Genomic DNA, 14,503 nt, shown 5'->3' on the forward strand with positions numbered 1-14,503 from the left:
TATACATGCCTATTTCAAATTTGAACTACCCTATTAGCTAAAACTCTCTGAACTATTTCTATCGACCTTTTCTTATTAATATAACATTAACAAAAAATAAAAAAATAAAATAGTTAAATGATTGTAGAAATTAATAGTTATTCTTGATTTAAGCATTTTTTTAATTCTTCTACTATTTCCCAACGTTTCCTTGATGCATTCTGGTAGTCCACACTTCACATAACCTATTGAAACATATGTTTCTTATTTATAGTTATTCAAAACGAGGGCATTTATCAAAAAATAAAAAAAAAGAAAGAAAACTCAGGTTCAATTTTATTAATATAATTTTTAGGTTTGAGTTTCCCTAGGGTATATCCAAAACAAAGCTCAACATGTTTCTTAAATCCATCCTACTGATACTCTTTGCATTTCAGCTACTTTTGAACCTTGCCTAAGACAAATTTCCTAATATTATCTGACATTTTAAGAACAAAACAAGCAGTGCCAAATCAAATATACAAATACTTAAACTTCACAGAATGGAAAATTCCCTTCCAATCAGCTATATAGTTTCTACATCTTAAACTTCCAATCAGCTTGTAGAGGATTTCCATTGCCTTTGGCTTCAGATTCATGTTACTTCTCACGATAATATTAATACCCAATGAAGTCAATCCCTAGTTTCCACTTACATACCATTTCGTCTTGAATAATGCCCAACTTTACTTCCATTGCAATGAATCTAAAGCCTGTTGGTGAATCTTTTCATCTCCTGCTGCCACCACGTTAAAACCTAAGAGAAAAACAAGAGCAGAAGGCCAAAGCAAACTTACATATTAGAGCTTGTATAAGGCATGTCTATCATCGGTTCCCACTGCAATACATATGCAAATGAAGTGATTCGGAAATTAGAAAAGGACTTGGATAGCAATACTTGTTGCACGTGAATGAGTAGAGGCCTCCCAATAAAGATGATGTCCTTTCCAATCAGTTATTACTCCACCAGCGCCTTCGATGACGGGAACCAGTGAAAGGAAATCATATGGCTGAAAAAGCAAAATATTTACCATCTCAATAGATCTACTAGACTCAGAAGTATATCTTCCAGATGAACGGAAAATGAACAATCAAAACTAATACACATTGTGTACTGGAGGATCATCCAATTACAAGGTAGTATGAAGGCCAACCAGTGTCCAATTACATGGGTCTTTTCCATAAAACTGGATTGCAGCACCATTTTCCACTCCTTTCTGGTAAGCGCCAGGGCCCATGGCCACAAAATGTGGCCCCAAAGTTTTGACCATTTATGTGACCATCCATGCCTAACTCCTCAACCAGACAGACTCATAGAATCACAGTAAAGCCATATAACTAACAGAGACAGCTAGCTAGCTCTGAAAGCAAGCACACCCAGGAGAGTACTTTGTTTAATACGAGTAACAGAGATAATATGGCAAACATCTTACCTTGAGACCAGACTCAACAACAAGATCCACATAACCAGATGCCAAGAGAGCGTAGGCATAACAGTCACAGCCATACAGTGGCACTTTCACCTTTACACCATTACAAATGACACAGAAACATTATCAGTATAAGTAGGCACTTTTAATGTTGTAAGAATTCAGATAATTATAACATTCAGGATAGCAACCACATTACCACGATAATCACTGTGGACGGATTATCTATTTCAAACTAAGAAACTAACCTTGCTTCTAACACGAGCAAATGCCTCTTCAGCATCTCCAATGAACAGATGAGGACTTGTTGTGTACCTGAAAAGCAAAGCGAGGAGAGAGATGAACATCCTGTGGTCCTGGGACTTTGTATTTAACTGAAAAAATAGAGTACTTGCAGAAAAGCAGGTCACTTTTTCTATGATACAGGAAGCACAGAGAAGAAAACATACAAATAGGCTTGAGAAAGGTTTGCACAGGCACGTGTCGATATTTCTTGTCCATTCAGTGTAGTTCTCCTCCCGCTTATCCCAATCCACCTTTCTCTTAAAACAGGCTGATCAATAATGCCAACAATCTGAAAATAAATGATTGTTGGAATTAGACCATGTCCAAATACTCGGGCCGAAACCAACAATGGAATTTGTGTATCACTTAATACAGCTACCAATTTTAGTTGACATACAACTACTCAAAAGGCTGCATAAAGAATATACCTTGGTCCAATATAGATTTCTCATAACATATACATGGCATCAAAAGAAGAAAGACCACAAAAATGAACCTTTCTCTAAGATCCCCAGAACAGAAGGAGACGGAATGATAGAAAAGAGTTAGGCTTCCCCACCTACACTAAATTATCATTACTTAATTAATAATGTTATAAATTTCTGCTTCCGTACTTAAGTTTAATTATCTACAAGTCGGATGCTTGGTGCCTCAGAAGTGCAGCCATTATTAGTACAGTAATTTTGATCCTACTACCTCACTAACACCTGGTTCCCGCGTCTCAACCTTCTTGACGGGACATTACTTGATACTACTAAGAGATTTTTTTTTCCCTGCCAATCTTCTCCAAGAACATAATCACAGTAAACAAGGAATCTAAATTTGCAAGCATGTTAAATGATCAATGTTCTATGCTTTCAATCGAACATCGATATCTTAAATGAAACAAATACGGCCCTTCAATTTTAGTTTACAGAGACAAAAGCTTGTGATGGTGAAGCATACCGGTTTTCCCTTATGCACAAAAGCAATGAGAGTCCCAAATAAAGGTTTTCCTGGAAATAGTAGAACGATGGGAGTAACCTTATCTGATAATCTCCAAAATTCCATAAGACTATAACCCAGTTAAGCTAATTCAAAACAGAGTGGGAAGAAAAAAGAACCTGTAATGAAACTCTTTGTCCCATCTATCGGATCTAAGACCCAAACATAATCTGCAGTTTTCTCTTGACACCTCCAACCATTCTCCTCTCCGTAACTGCAATTCTATTCTTTACAAAGTTCAACATATGGATGTAATGCAAGATTCTACGTCTTCGTTAGGACGACCTACTTACATTGCATGAGATGGAAAGTTCTCTAAGATGATGGAAACCATGGATTCCTCGGCAGCTCGATCAGCAATCGTTACAGGACCTATTACAATTTCATTTCGGAGAAATACCAAACCATAACTTTTAGAAACGGGGGAAAACTTCAGAAGCGGAGAAAAACAAATCCTAGTTATGATGATTCAATCTCTATAACTTACTCAAGTCTTCCTTGTCGAGAACCTCGAAGCTCTTACGGAAATATCTCCGGATCACTTCTCCAGCGGCGTCAGCAACCTTATTGCCGACCTTGAGGAAGCGATCTATATCCTCCTCTTTAAACCCTAAGGGAACACTTTCTACCTGACTCGAGAGCTTCGAATTCAAGCTCATTTCGGTAGAAAATCTGTTCTGCCTAGATACGATAATATCTAGGGCAGAGTTCGAGAGATTCTTCGAGAATGGAAGGCCTCGACTGTTGGGGAAAAGTTTCGATGAACTCGAACAGAAAGGGAGAACCGTCGGGTTTTGAGTGAGAAAATGAGAATGCGTATACATTTGCAGTGGCGGCCGGCGAAGAAAGGGCCGAAAGGCTTTTAAATAGGCGGGAAAAAGAAAAGCAGAGAGATAAGAGGAGATGGCTTCAGGAGTACGGTGGATGTTGACTCCTTGCGCACTGTCACAGGCTCACGGTGATATATGCACCGGATTATGACTTTAGGCGTCACCATGTACGTACACGTGGCACAACTGCTTTGTCTAATTGGACCTCCAAGTTGTACTGTTGTAGGTCTCGTCTCGTGATACGATGTTGCAAAAAGAATCTCGTGTGAATCTGCCAGCTGGCGGTTGTAGGAGGAAGGGGTCGGTTATGATGGACTTATGGGTTGGGCTCCCCACGCTTATATAGCCCATGGACCCAGAAAAGAAAATACTTCTCTCGACTCTCGACTCTCGAGCTAGCTTTAAAGCATCTTATTTCCCAGTTTTGACGTATCAAATCAAGGTTTAAAATATTAGAAATGATAAATGTATTATAAAGTAATTTTAAAAGATGTATTGGGATATGTCTTAAATATGCATGTATATCGAAAAAAAATTAAGATACGTATAAAAATATTATAATCATAAAATACAACAATAACACTTAATATAAGAATATATTAAATTAATATATTTTAATAGTTTTTATGAAAAAATATATTATAGTTAATTATAATTTTATTAAAAAAATTAATGTTTATAAATTATAATTCTTAAGTTTTATAGGATGGCGAAGACCCAACTCTCTTATCCAACCATAAAATATACATTGGCACAATTTTTAAGTGAAAATATAATTAATAATTATTTTTTATTTTTTTTATTTTAAAAATATAAAAATAAATAATAAATAAACATTATATAATATATTCAAAATACAGTTATTAAAAAAAATTTCAATTGTTTTATGGATATGGTAGATCATCTATACACTTATAATATATTCAATCAAATGATAAAATATAATTAATTATTAATTATTTTTAATTTTTAAAAACAAAAAAATAAAAAATAATTATTAAAGAAAATATTTCAATTAATATGTGGATGTGATATCCATTGGTGATGATGCGCAATCTGGCTGGTCCTAGCTGTCAACGACCTTGCCTCTGAACGAAGCTACAGGGAGTCTGAAACAAAGAAGATGGGGAAGCTCCAAGGGGAACCCAGTATGAATGCTTCGAAGCTCAAGTTAGAATTCTTAGGCAAGATAAAACCAGATGGCGCAAAGTTCACGTACCTTGTTCTTGGGGGTAGGGAGCCTTTTATAGCCACCTCGTGCACTCACTCCTAAGCTTCTGTCAAGTCGGGTACGATTACCTCAGGTCTCCTGCCAATTCGGGTGTCATCCCCTCTGCTGGATAGAACCGCCATTGCACCCTTTTGTCGGAGCCGTCTCTGCGACTGGCGATGACGGTGGCAGGTGACCGTTGAAGTGCGGCTGTCAAGCGTCAGATCCCAAGTCAGTCAGGTGCGCCGCCCTTGGATACGGACCTCCTCGGTGTCAGGTATGGTACGTTTGTTCAGTTCGGCGTCTCGGAGGCGAAGTGCTGGAGTGGCGAACGAGGTGAAGTCTTGAGTTCGGATAGGGGAGTGTCCGGAACTGCCATGAGGCGGGCCAGTTCGGGTCACTGCCTTGTGTGGCTCGGGGCCTAAGGGAGAGTTCGGGCTCCTCGTAGGGAGGTCGGGCTCCTCGTAGGGAGTTTGAGCTCTTAGTAGGGAGGTCGGGCTCCTTGTAGGGAGGTCGGGCTCCTCGTAGGGAGTTCAGGCTCCTAGAAGGGAGTTCGGATTGTTGGTTTCTTCCCTTTGGTGCTTGCGCCATGGGTGCGCTGTTGTGCCAAGCTGTTTGCCTTTGCCACGTGGAGTGATTACGAGGTCGGGCCAAATCTTCCTTCATCAATTGCCCCCCACTCCTCGTGCTAAGGGTCTTGCCTTGGCACGGGGAGTTCGCAAGGTGGCAGGTGGATTTGTCCCGTACTTTGAATCTCGGTTGACTAATAGCGCGAGGTGCGTTGTCAGGGTTAGTTTCTTCGAGTGCCCAGAAGATGGAAGACGCGCCGACCTGCCTATAAATGCTGCCAGACGTGACAGCGCGTGCTTTATTTTAAAATCAAAAAGGCACGCCACTGGGAGACGTGACAGCAGGCGTCCTTTCAAATTTTGAAAACGTGTCACTGCCGCTTTTAATGTGAGGAGACGTGTGCTGTCGTTCTGTCAGTTTCAGAAAGACGTGCGCTGGCGCTTTGTCAGTTTCAGAAAGACGTGCGCCGGCGCTCGGTCTCAGGGGATGTGCGGTCAGCGCGACTGCGGGCCGTTGGATTGGTTTTAATCTATGTCGTTGCTTCTTGGTCACTGTGGGTATAAATAGTGGGGGACCCTAGTCGCTTTCACTTCTGTGCTGCCTCTTGAGCTCGCGTCCAAGTTTCAGCTCGCGCCCAGGCTTTCAGTTCGCATTTCCAGGTTTTCGCTCGTTCAAGTTCCCGGTCTTGTTGAAGCTTTTTTCCGGGTGAGTAACTCTCTGGAATCCACCTTCTCTCCTCGATGTCTAGCTCGGAATGCTCAGACGGTCATTCAAGTGGGTCAGATGCAGGTTCTACGAACTGAGTCGCATCCCCTGATAGTCCTAGCGAGCCGGAGGTGGAGATCGAGGAAGAGTTCGAACCCGTAGGTCGAGTCGCCTTGGGTAGTTTGGCGTCCACCTCTCGTCGGGGTCGGACATTAGACAAGTTTGGCCCCTCGACCATGACGCCTGAGGGACTCCAATCCCTTATTACCTATTACAATTTGCCTGGGGAGTACGCTTATTTTATACCTTCGGGTAGCTTTCCTTGGGAACACGGTCCTGATGAGATCGTGATATTCCGTGAGCAGTTCATTGCGGGGCTGCGATTGCCTTCCCATCCCCTCTTTGTCGAGGTTTTAAATCACTTCGGCGTTACGATTGGCTAGCTTCACCCGAACTCCATTCGTAATTTGGTGGGGACAATCTCCCTATTTAGCGAACATGGCTTTCCTTTAGACTTGGAGATCTTCTCTTCCATCTTAATGCTTAAGAAGCAAGCGGGTCTCCTCCCCGGGCGTAGGCGGGCGTATTACCTGTTTCCTCGCCCAGGTTTTAAGCTTTTACACGATCTTCCTAACAAGGTCCCGGCGTGGAAGCGGGACTACTTTGGGGTGCGAAGTGTGCTGGGTGGCCGTTTCAGACCGGGTGGGGGTGGCCGCCCCTGACTCTGGTGTTACGCTTGACAAAGAGACGGTGAAGGGCCTCTGGCAATGGGCGCGGCTTGGGCTAAAGTGCTAACAGTATCTGACGAAGGCCAAGCTCATTGCGGCCGGCCTGAGTTCGGGTAGGTTCCTTACTTGGAGGTCCTATTTTGCTCCGTCTGGCTTTTTTTTGAAGCCGAACTCTTTTTTTTTTTTTGCAGGTGTGATGGACTCAAGAGGGACTCATGGTGGGCGCTTGTTTCAAGGCATGAAGAGGAGGAAGCGAGTTGCCAAGCGAACTCGCGCCGAGCTGCCCCAGGATGCGGAGCCCGAGGTACCGGACTACCCGTTGGGGGATTCGCCCAGGGAGCCCGAGATGGCTCCTCCAATGCAAGAAGCGGCAGGGGGACCGTATGCTGAGACAACTTACACGGGGGCTCCCACCTACTCTGGTGCTCCTGCTTACTTTGGGTCTGCTCATACGCGAGCTGGGCCCTCGGGCTCGGGGGCCCCAGGGGAATTCAGGAGTGTGTTGTAGCCGACCTACGCTCTTCAGAAGAGTAAGGAGGCCATCTTCCCCGAGGAGGTCGCGGCGTGGACTGATCTCCCTCTGCACCAGGTGGCCTACCGTGCTGTTACTCATGACTTGGTGGTAAGTCAGACTTTTTATCGAGCTCTTTTGCTTTTATCCTTCTTGTCGTGTTGTTACTCACTCGTTCTTTTTGGTAGGTAAACTCTTCTATTCACGCCTTGGCGGCCTAGGTGGAAAGGAGCTCGAGGCAGGCGCGAGCTGCTGAAGAGGCTCTTCGTGCTACTGAGACGGCTTCCCGAGCTGCTGAGGCGGCTTCCCGAACTGCTGAGGCGGCTGCTCGTGCTGCAGAGGCCAGGCAGGCGAGGTCTCAGAGAGATGTTGAGGCCATGGGAGTCGTAGTGAAGCACATGGCGGACCTGAGGCTGGATTTGCAGCATCAGGTCGAATACCTTCAGGAGGACATTAAGGAGAGGACGCATATCTTTTCTCAAGGTATTGAAGATGCCAAGAAAAAGGCTGTCGATGAGTACATCGCCTCATCGAGCTTTGACGGCCTAATGGTGGATTCGTACCGAAGGGGTTTCAAGCTAAGCTAGTGGATGATCTGGAATACGTACCTCGAGCTCGATATTAGTGCCATATCCACTTCGCGCATAACTCAGGAGATGGCCAATGCTGCTGATGGTGAGCCAGACTCCGAGGGCGAGGCAGGGCCTTCGGGTATCATTGAAGTGCCTTCTGATAATGAAGAAGTAGCTCCGGGCTTGTAATTTTTTTTTTTAAAAAGTACTACCTTACATTGAAATGGAATGACTTTTCTTTTGGTTAAGTGTTGGTTGTTCTTTCTCCCGAACTGAACGTATTTGTCGAACTGACCATACGTCCGATCTGTTTCCTGCCCAGTTTACCGCACTCGCGCGGCCTGTTTTGGTGGTGATTTTATCCACTTCGCTTGGTGGTCTATAGGTAGTATCGCCTTAGGTTGACGATGTTCCATGCTCGGGGTACTTGCTTACCCTCTAAGGTTTCGAGCTCGTATGCCCCCCCGAGTGCTTTCTTTACTTTGTAGGGTCCTTCCCAATTTGGTCAGAGTTTGCCCACGCCGGGTTCGGGTACCATGATCTTACGGAGAACCAGGTCGCCGATGCGGAAGCTCCTCTTCTTTACTCTGGCGTTATAGTATCGAGTTACTTTTTGCTGGTAGTCCGCTGTTCGGATGGGCGCGGGGTCTCTTACCCCATCTAGTAGGTCGAGATTGGTGCGTAACTCGTCTCTGTTTGTCTGGTCGTCATATGCTTCTAGTCGCAGTGTAGGTATTTCGATTTCTACTGGGATTACCGCTTCAGTGCCGTAGGTGAGGTTAAAGGGGGTCTCTCTCGTGGTGGTTTTTTCTGTAGTTCGGTGAGCCCACAGAACACTTGGTAGCTCGTCCACCCACAACCCTTTAGCTCGGTCTAGTTGTGCTTTCAGTCTGCGGAGGATGGCTCTGTTCATTACTTCTGTCTGACTGTTTGCCTGCGGGTGTGCGACCAACGTGAAGTTCTGACGAATTCCCATATTTTGGCACCATTCTTGGAACTTGATATCCTCGAACTGTTTGCCATTGTCGGATATCAGTACCCGAGGTAGCCCGAAGCGACATACTATGTTCTTCCAAAAGAAGTTCTGTATGTTTTGGGATGTAACTGTTGCCAGAGGTTCAGCTTCTATCCACTTTAGTAATCTACTGCCACCACTAGGAGCTTTCTCCCACCTGTTGCTGGCGGGAATGGCCCCAGAAGGTCGATGCCCCATTGTGCAAAGGGCCATGGATTGGTGAGGTACTTGAGGTTGGCAACAGGCTGATGGTGGATATTGGCATGCTTCTGACACTTGTCGCATTTTCTGACGAGCTCGACGGCTTCTATCTTCATTGTTGGCCAGTAGTATCCTTGTCAAAGTGCCTTTTGGGCGAGGGCTCTGCCCCCCAGGCGTCCGCCGCACAGACCTTCATGAGTGTCGCGGAGTACGAGCTCGACTTTGGCAGGTCGCAAGCAACGCAGGTAGGGGAGCGTGTAGGATCGTCGGTACAACCGTTCGTCTATTATGACGTATTTGGCTGCCTGGCGCTGCACCCTCTTGGCTGCATTGCGGTTTGCAGGGAGGGTTCCATCTAGCAGGAAACTCGCGAGTGGGTCGATCCAGCTCGGGCCGCGTAGCACTATTCCAGCCCCGCTGCCCTGCTGGTTCGAGGAGCCATCTACGTGAAGGATTCAAGGCTCCTCATCACAGTTCGCGTTTGGCCTAACTAGGAGAGATGCTACACTGGCTGCTACTTCATGGGGTTCAGACTCTATCGGCTTGGGAGCTCCGAGCTCGCCCGAGCTGGGGATCTCGGGCTCGACCGGCTCAGGGGCTTCGAGGCTAAACGTGCAATCGACGATAAAATCTGCCAAGGCTTGGGCCTTAATAGCAGTTCTTGGCTTGTACTGGAGGTTGTACTCGCTGAGTTCGATGGCCCATTTCGTCAGTCAACCGGAAACCTCGGGCTTGAGTAAAACTTGCCTCAGAGGTTTGTCAGTCAGGACGATGACGGTGTGAGCCTGGAAGTACGGGCAGAGTTTCCGAGCTGTTATCACCAGTGCGTATGCTAGCTTTTCTATCTACAGGTACCTTGTCTCCGCTCCCTACAAAATTTTACTAACATAATAGATGGGTCGTTGGACCCGGTCTACTTCTTTTATTAGTACCGAACGGACCACCTCGTCGCTTGCCGAGAGGTACAGTTCTAAGACCTCGCCCTCCTCGGGCCGGGCTAAGGTTGGCACACTAGCGAGGTAGCTTTTTAGCTCGTCGAACGCGAGCTGGCAGTCTCGGGTCCACTCGAACCCTTTGCCCTTGACTGCTTTGAAGAAGGGCAGGCAGCGGTCTGCTGATTTGGACATGAAGCGGCTTAGAGCGGCTATGCGGCTGTTTAGCCTCTGAACTTCCTTTACTTTCCGGGGTGGTCTCATATCTAGGATGGCTTTTATCTTGTCCGGGTTGGCCTCAATACCGCGCCAGTTGACAATGTACCCTAGGAACTTGCCCAAAGTGACACCGAAGACACATTTGTTAGGGTTCAGTTTCATGCTAAATTGACGCAGGATTTGGAAGACAGAATCTAAGTCTTGTATTAATTCCTGTGAAAACTGCGTCTTGACGACCATGTCGTCAACATAACATTCTATCTTCGTGCCAATCAAGGGCCAAAACAACCTATTTACAAGTCTTTGGAAGGTTGCTCCGACATTTTTTAATCCGAAGGGCATGACCTTGTATCAGTACAGGCCGAACTCGGTTATGAAGCTGGTTTTTTCCTCATCGGACTGGTCCATCCTGATTTGGTTGTAGCCCGAATGGGCGTCCAGGAAGCTTAGCAACTCATGTCCCGAGGTCGCATCCACTTGGCGGTCAATTATGGGGAGGGGGAAGCAATCTTTTGGGCAAGCTCGGTTCAGGTCGGTGTAGTCGACGCACATGTGCCACTTGCCGTTTGCCTTTTTCACCAGCATTGGGTTGGCTACCCAGCTCGGGTAATGGACTTTCCTTATGAAATCTGCTGCGAGGAGCTTTTCGACCTCCTCATCGACCGCCCTCCAACGCTCTGGGGCTAAGTTGCGTTTCTTCTGTCTAACGGGTCTAACAGTTCGGTTCGTAGTGGTTCCTCGATGGAAGCACCGATCTGTAGTGTACGAGCTGAGTCTGTAGCCGAAGTCGGGACTGCAACTGTTTCCTCTATGGGCGAAGCTCGTTCCTCACCTTGCTCTGTAGGCCGTTCCAGTTCAAGGTCGTCAGCCACCTTGGTTTTTCCCTTCAGGGCGGCAACATAACACTTGCGGGACTCGAGCTGGTCGCCCCGCGCTACCCTCACACTGAAGTCTGTAGGGAACTTCATTGCCAAATAGTATGTGGAGACCACTGCTTGCAAGATATGCGTAATTGGCCGCCCTATTATGGCATTGTATGGGGAGGGGGTCGCGACCACCAGGAAACCATGGTTGAGTCTGACCGCACAAGGCCATGTGCCGACTTCCACAGGTACTGTTATTTTTTCGAGGGGCCTAACTTCCTCTCCGCTGAAACCCACCAGAGGAGTGTTCGCGGGCTTCAGCTCGCTCCTCTATAACTGTAGTTGGTCAAATGCTGACTTGAAGAGGATGTCCGCCGAGCTGCCCGAATCTACGAGTACGCGCCTGACCTCGAAGTCGCTGATCCTTAGTTTAATGACAAGCGCGTCATCGTGGGGGTAGTGGAGCCCTCGCGCATCGTCTTCCGTGAAGAAGATCGGCTCTTCAGTCTTTGGTCTTTTTGGGGGGTTCTGTTCCTCTTGGGCCGCTTCGCGAACTGACGTCCGGGCTGCTGCTGAAGTACACCCTGCTACCACCCAACCTCCCACAATTACACGGATGGTTCCCCAAACTGGCCTCTCTTCCAGAGGCTGTCGCTGCAACGGTTCGGCTGGTATGCTGCTAGATTTGGGGGCATCATTTCCATGCTCCCCTTGCCGACCTGCCTTATTGTTATTATTATCATGTTGTACAAAATTCCTTAAGTATCCGCGACGAATGAGTCCCTCTACCTCGTCCCGGAGATTATTACACTGTTCGGTACTATGACCGTGGTCTCTATGGAAACTACAGTACAAATTTTTATTTCTCTCGTTCGGATTTCCCTTTAGGCAAGGTGGCCACTTTACGTATGGGGCGTCCTTGATCATCATTTGGATGTCGGTCTGCCTCGTGTTTAATGGCGTGTAATCTGTCCGAACTGCTAAGGGAGCTCGGAACGACTGGTTCGGCTTTGGCTCCTGGCCCGGGTTTTTTCTGTTGACTGGGTTGGAGGGCTCGCCTTCCCTCTTTCTTTTCTCGTTCCCGCTTTCGGTTCGTTGGTTGATTTATTCCCCTGTTCTCATGAACTTATCCGCGAGCTTGAGGAATTCGGCCACGGTTGTGGGCTGGTTAGCTACCATGTGCCATTTGAACTCTTTGTGCATTACTCCTTTCTTGGCCGCCGCGAGCTGCACTGCGGGGTCTAACCGCGATATCTGTAAGCATGCTTCATTGAACCGCATGATGTAGCCCCGGATGGATTCTCCTTCTCTTTGGACTACTCCGAAGATGCTTTCTTCTATTCTGGGGCACCGCTTGCTGGTGACAAAGTGTGCGATGAAGATCTACACGAACTGGGCCCAACATCTTATCGACCCGGGGGCCAGGTTCCTGTACCAAGTGCAGGGTACCCCCCTGAAAGTGGTGGTGAAGGCCACGCACATGCACGATTTACTGGCCCTGGCGAGGTGCATTTGGGACTGAAAAGCGTCAATGTGGTCGTTGGGGTCGAAGGACCCATCATACTTGTCCAAAGGTGGGAGCTTGAAATCTCTGGGCAGGGGACCGCTAGGAGTTCTGATGCGAGGGGGGAAGGAACTGAGAGAATCGGGGCAGCTCTTACCTCGTCCGAGCTCGTCTCTTCCTTACCTCTGAGCTCAGGCAGGACACGGGTGGCAGTTCGGCGACTTCGCCGGTGCCTTCGCTGTTGAGTGGACCTGGTATTGGCGCTGCTGGCCTTTGTGTTGCCGAGCTCGATGGTCCCGAAATGCTGGTAGCCTGTTGCCAGGGCGCCGAATTGGTTTTCCGTGAGCGGGAACTCGGGCCTGGAGCGTCGAGGTGCTGACCTTGCGGGCGAGGTTCCTGACCCGCCTGCGAGCTGCGTGGCGGGGGTGATTTTTCTCTCTCTTCGGCTCGAGGACGAGGCCTGGCTGTTAGGGGGGTTCTGGGGCCGGGAGGCTTTTCCCTGGTGGGGGCGTCCATCCTGTGGGGAGGCCTTAACCGGCCTCGGAGCAGGGTGCCGAGGTGGAAGTAGTGGTTGGTTCAGCGGCAGTTGGGGAAACTGCTGTTGATAGTGATACTGGAAGATGTTGTGCAGTACTTGGTGCTGCTGGAGCTGGTGTTGTTGGAATTGTTGCATTTGGGCTTGCATTGCCCGTATGCATTGCATCAGGTCATCCAACCGGTTTTGGCTGGTTGCCAGGGGGACGACAGTTGGTTCAGTAAACGTTGTCTCGATAGGGAGAGAAAAGGGGATGCTCATGGCAGGAAGGTTTACGGGCGCCACTGCTTGTGGCGCATTCAAGCTGGGGATCCCATCCACCGAAAGGGGGATGGTGAACTGTCCGGCGCACACCACGGGGACTTGAAGTTGTTCCCCGGTGATGTTTGTCTCCGTGCGGCGTTGCTGGAAGAAGCCGTGAGTGTTTGGGTTTTTGAAGAAAAGAGGTTATGAGTGTTTAGAGGGAGGCTTTTAGAAGCGTTCCCACAGACAACACCAATTGATGGTGCACAATCCGACTGGTCTTAGCTGTCAACGACCTTGCCTCTGAACGGAGCTACAGGGAGCCTGAAACAGAGAAGATGGGGAAGCACCAGGAGGAACCCGGTATGAATGCTCCGAAGCTCAAGTTAGAATTCTTAGGCAAGATAAAACCAAATGGCGCAAAGTTCACGTACCTTGTTCTTGGGGGTAGGGAGCCTTTTATAGCCACCTCGTGCACTCACTCCTAAGCTTCTGTCAGATCGGGTATGATTACCTCTGGTCTCCTGCCAGTTCGGGTGTCATCCCCTCTACTGGACAGAACCACCACTACTCCCTTTTGTCGGAGCCATCTCTGCGACTGGCGATGATGGTGGCAGGTGGCGGTGGTAGGTGACCGTTGAAGTGCGGCTGTCAAGCGTCAGATCCCAAGTCAGTCAGGTGCGCCACTCTTGGATACGGACTTCTTCGGTGTCAGGTATGGTACGTTTGTTCAGTTCGGCGTCTCGGAGGCGAAGTGCTAGAGTGGCGAACGAGGTGAAGTCTTGAGTTCGGATATGGGAGTGTCCCAAACTGCCATGAGGCGGGCCAGTTTGGGTCACTGCCTTGTGTGACTCGGGGCCTAAGGGAAAGTTCAGGCTCCTCGTAGTTAGTAGGGAGGTCGGGCTCCTCGTAGGGAGTTCAGACTACTGGTTTCTTCCCTTTGGTGCTTGCGCCCTAGGTGTGCTGTTGTGCTGTGCTGTTTGCCTGGCCAAATCTTCCTTCATCAATTGGATTATAATATTATTCAATTGTTATAATCAAATGATAAAATATAATTAATTATTATTTATTTTTAAATTCTAAAAATCAAAAAGTCAAAAAACTTAAAAAAGAAATTTCATTTACTCTATAAATATAATAGTCTTTGT

General features: G+C 47.5%; 1 protein-coding gene and 1 long non-coding RNA gene across 2 annotated transcripts; both read right to left on the minus strand.

Annotated features, from left to right (window-relative positions):
• Positions 1-283: 283 nt before the first annotated feature.
• IMPL2 (inositol monophosphatase family protein) lies at positions 284-3,649 on the minus strand. The gene is made up of 9 exons (XM_010256410.3): positions 3,205-3,649; positions 3,011-3,089; positions 2,837-2,931; positions 2,679-2,728; positions 1,898-2,022; positions 1,697-1,763; positions 1,452-1,541; positions 917-1,028; positions 284-775 (listed from the first exon to the last, which is right to left on the minus strand). Exons 1-9 carry the CDS (start codon positions 3,539-3,541, stop codon positions 705-707), a joined length of 1,026 nt encoding a protein of 341 aa, XP_010254712.1. The 5' UTR covers positions 3,542-3,649; the 3' UTR covers positions 284-704.
• Positions 3,650-8,076: 4,427 nt separating this feature from the next.
• On the minus strand, positions 8,077-14,339 carry LOC148791272 (uncharacterized). The gene is made up of 2 exons (XR_016076741.1): positions 13,790-14,339; positions 8,077-13,679 (listed from the first exon to the last, which is right to left on the minus strand). It is a non-coding gene; the product is annotated as an uncharacterized LOC148791272 (long non-coding RNA).
• Positions 14,340-14,503: the final 164 nt, after the last annotated feature.

Source organism: Nelumbo nucifera, chromosome 5 (genome assembly GCF_055504915.1).
Source record: "Nelumbo nucifera cultivar China Antique chromosome 5, China Antique-T2T, whole genome shotgun sequence".
Classification (NCBI taxonomy): domain Eukaryota; kingdom Viridiplantae; phylum Streptophyta; class Magnoliopsida; order Proteales; family Nelumbonaceae; genus Nelumbo; species Nelumbo nucifera.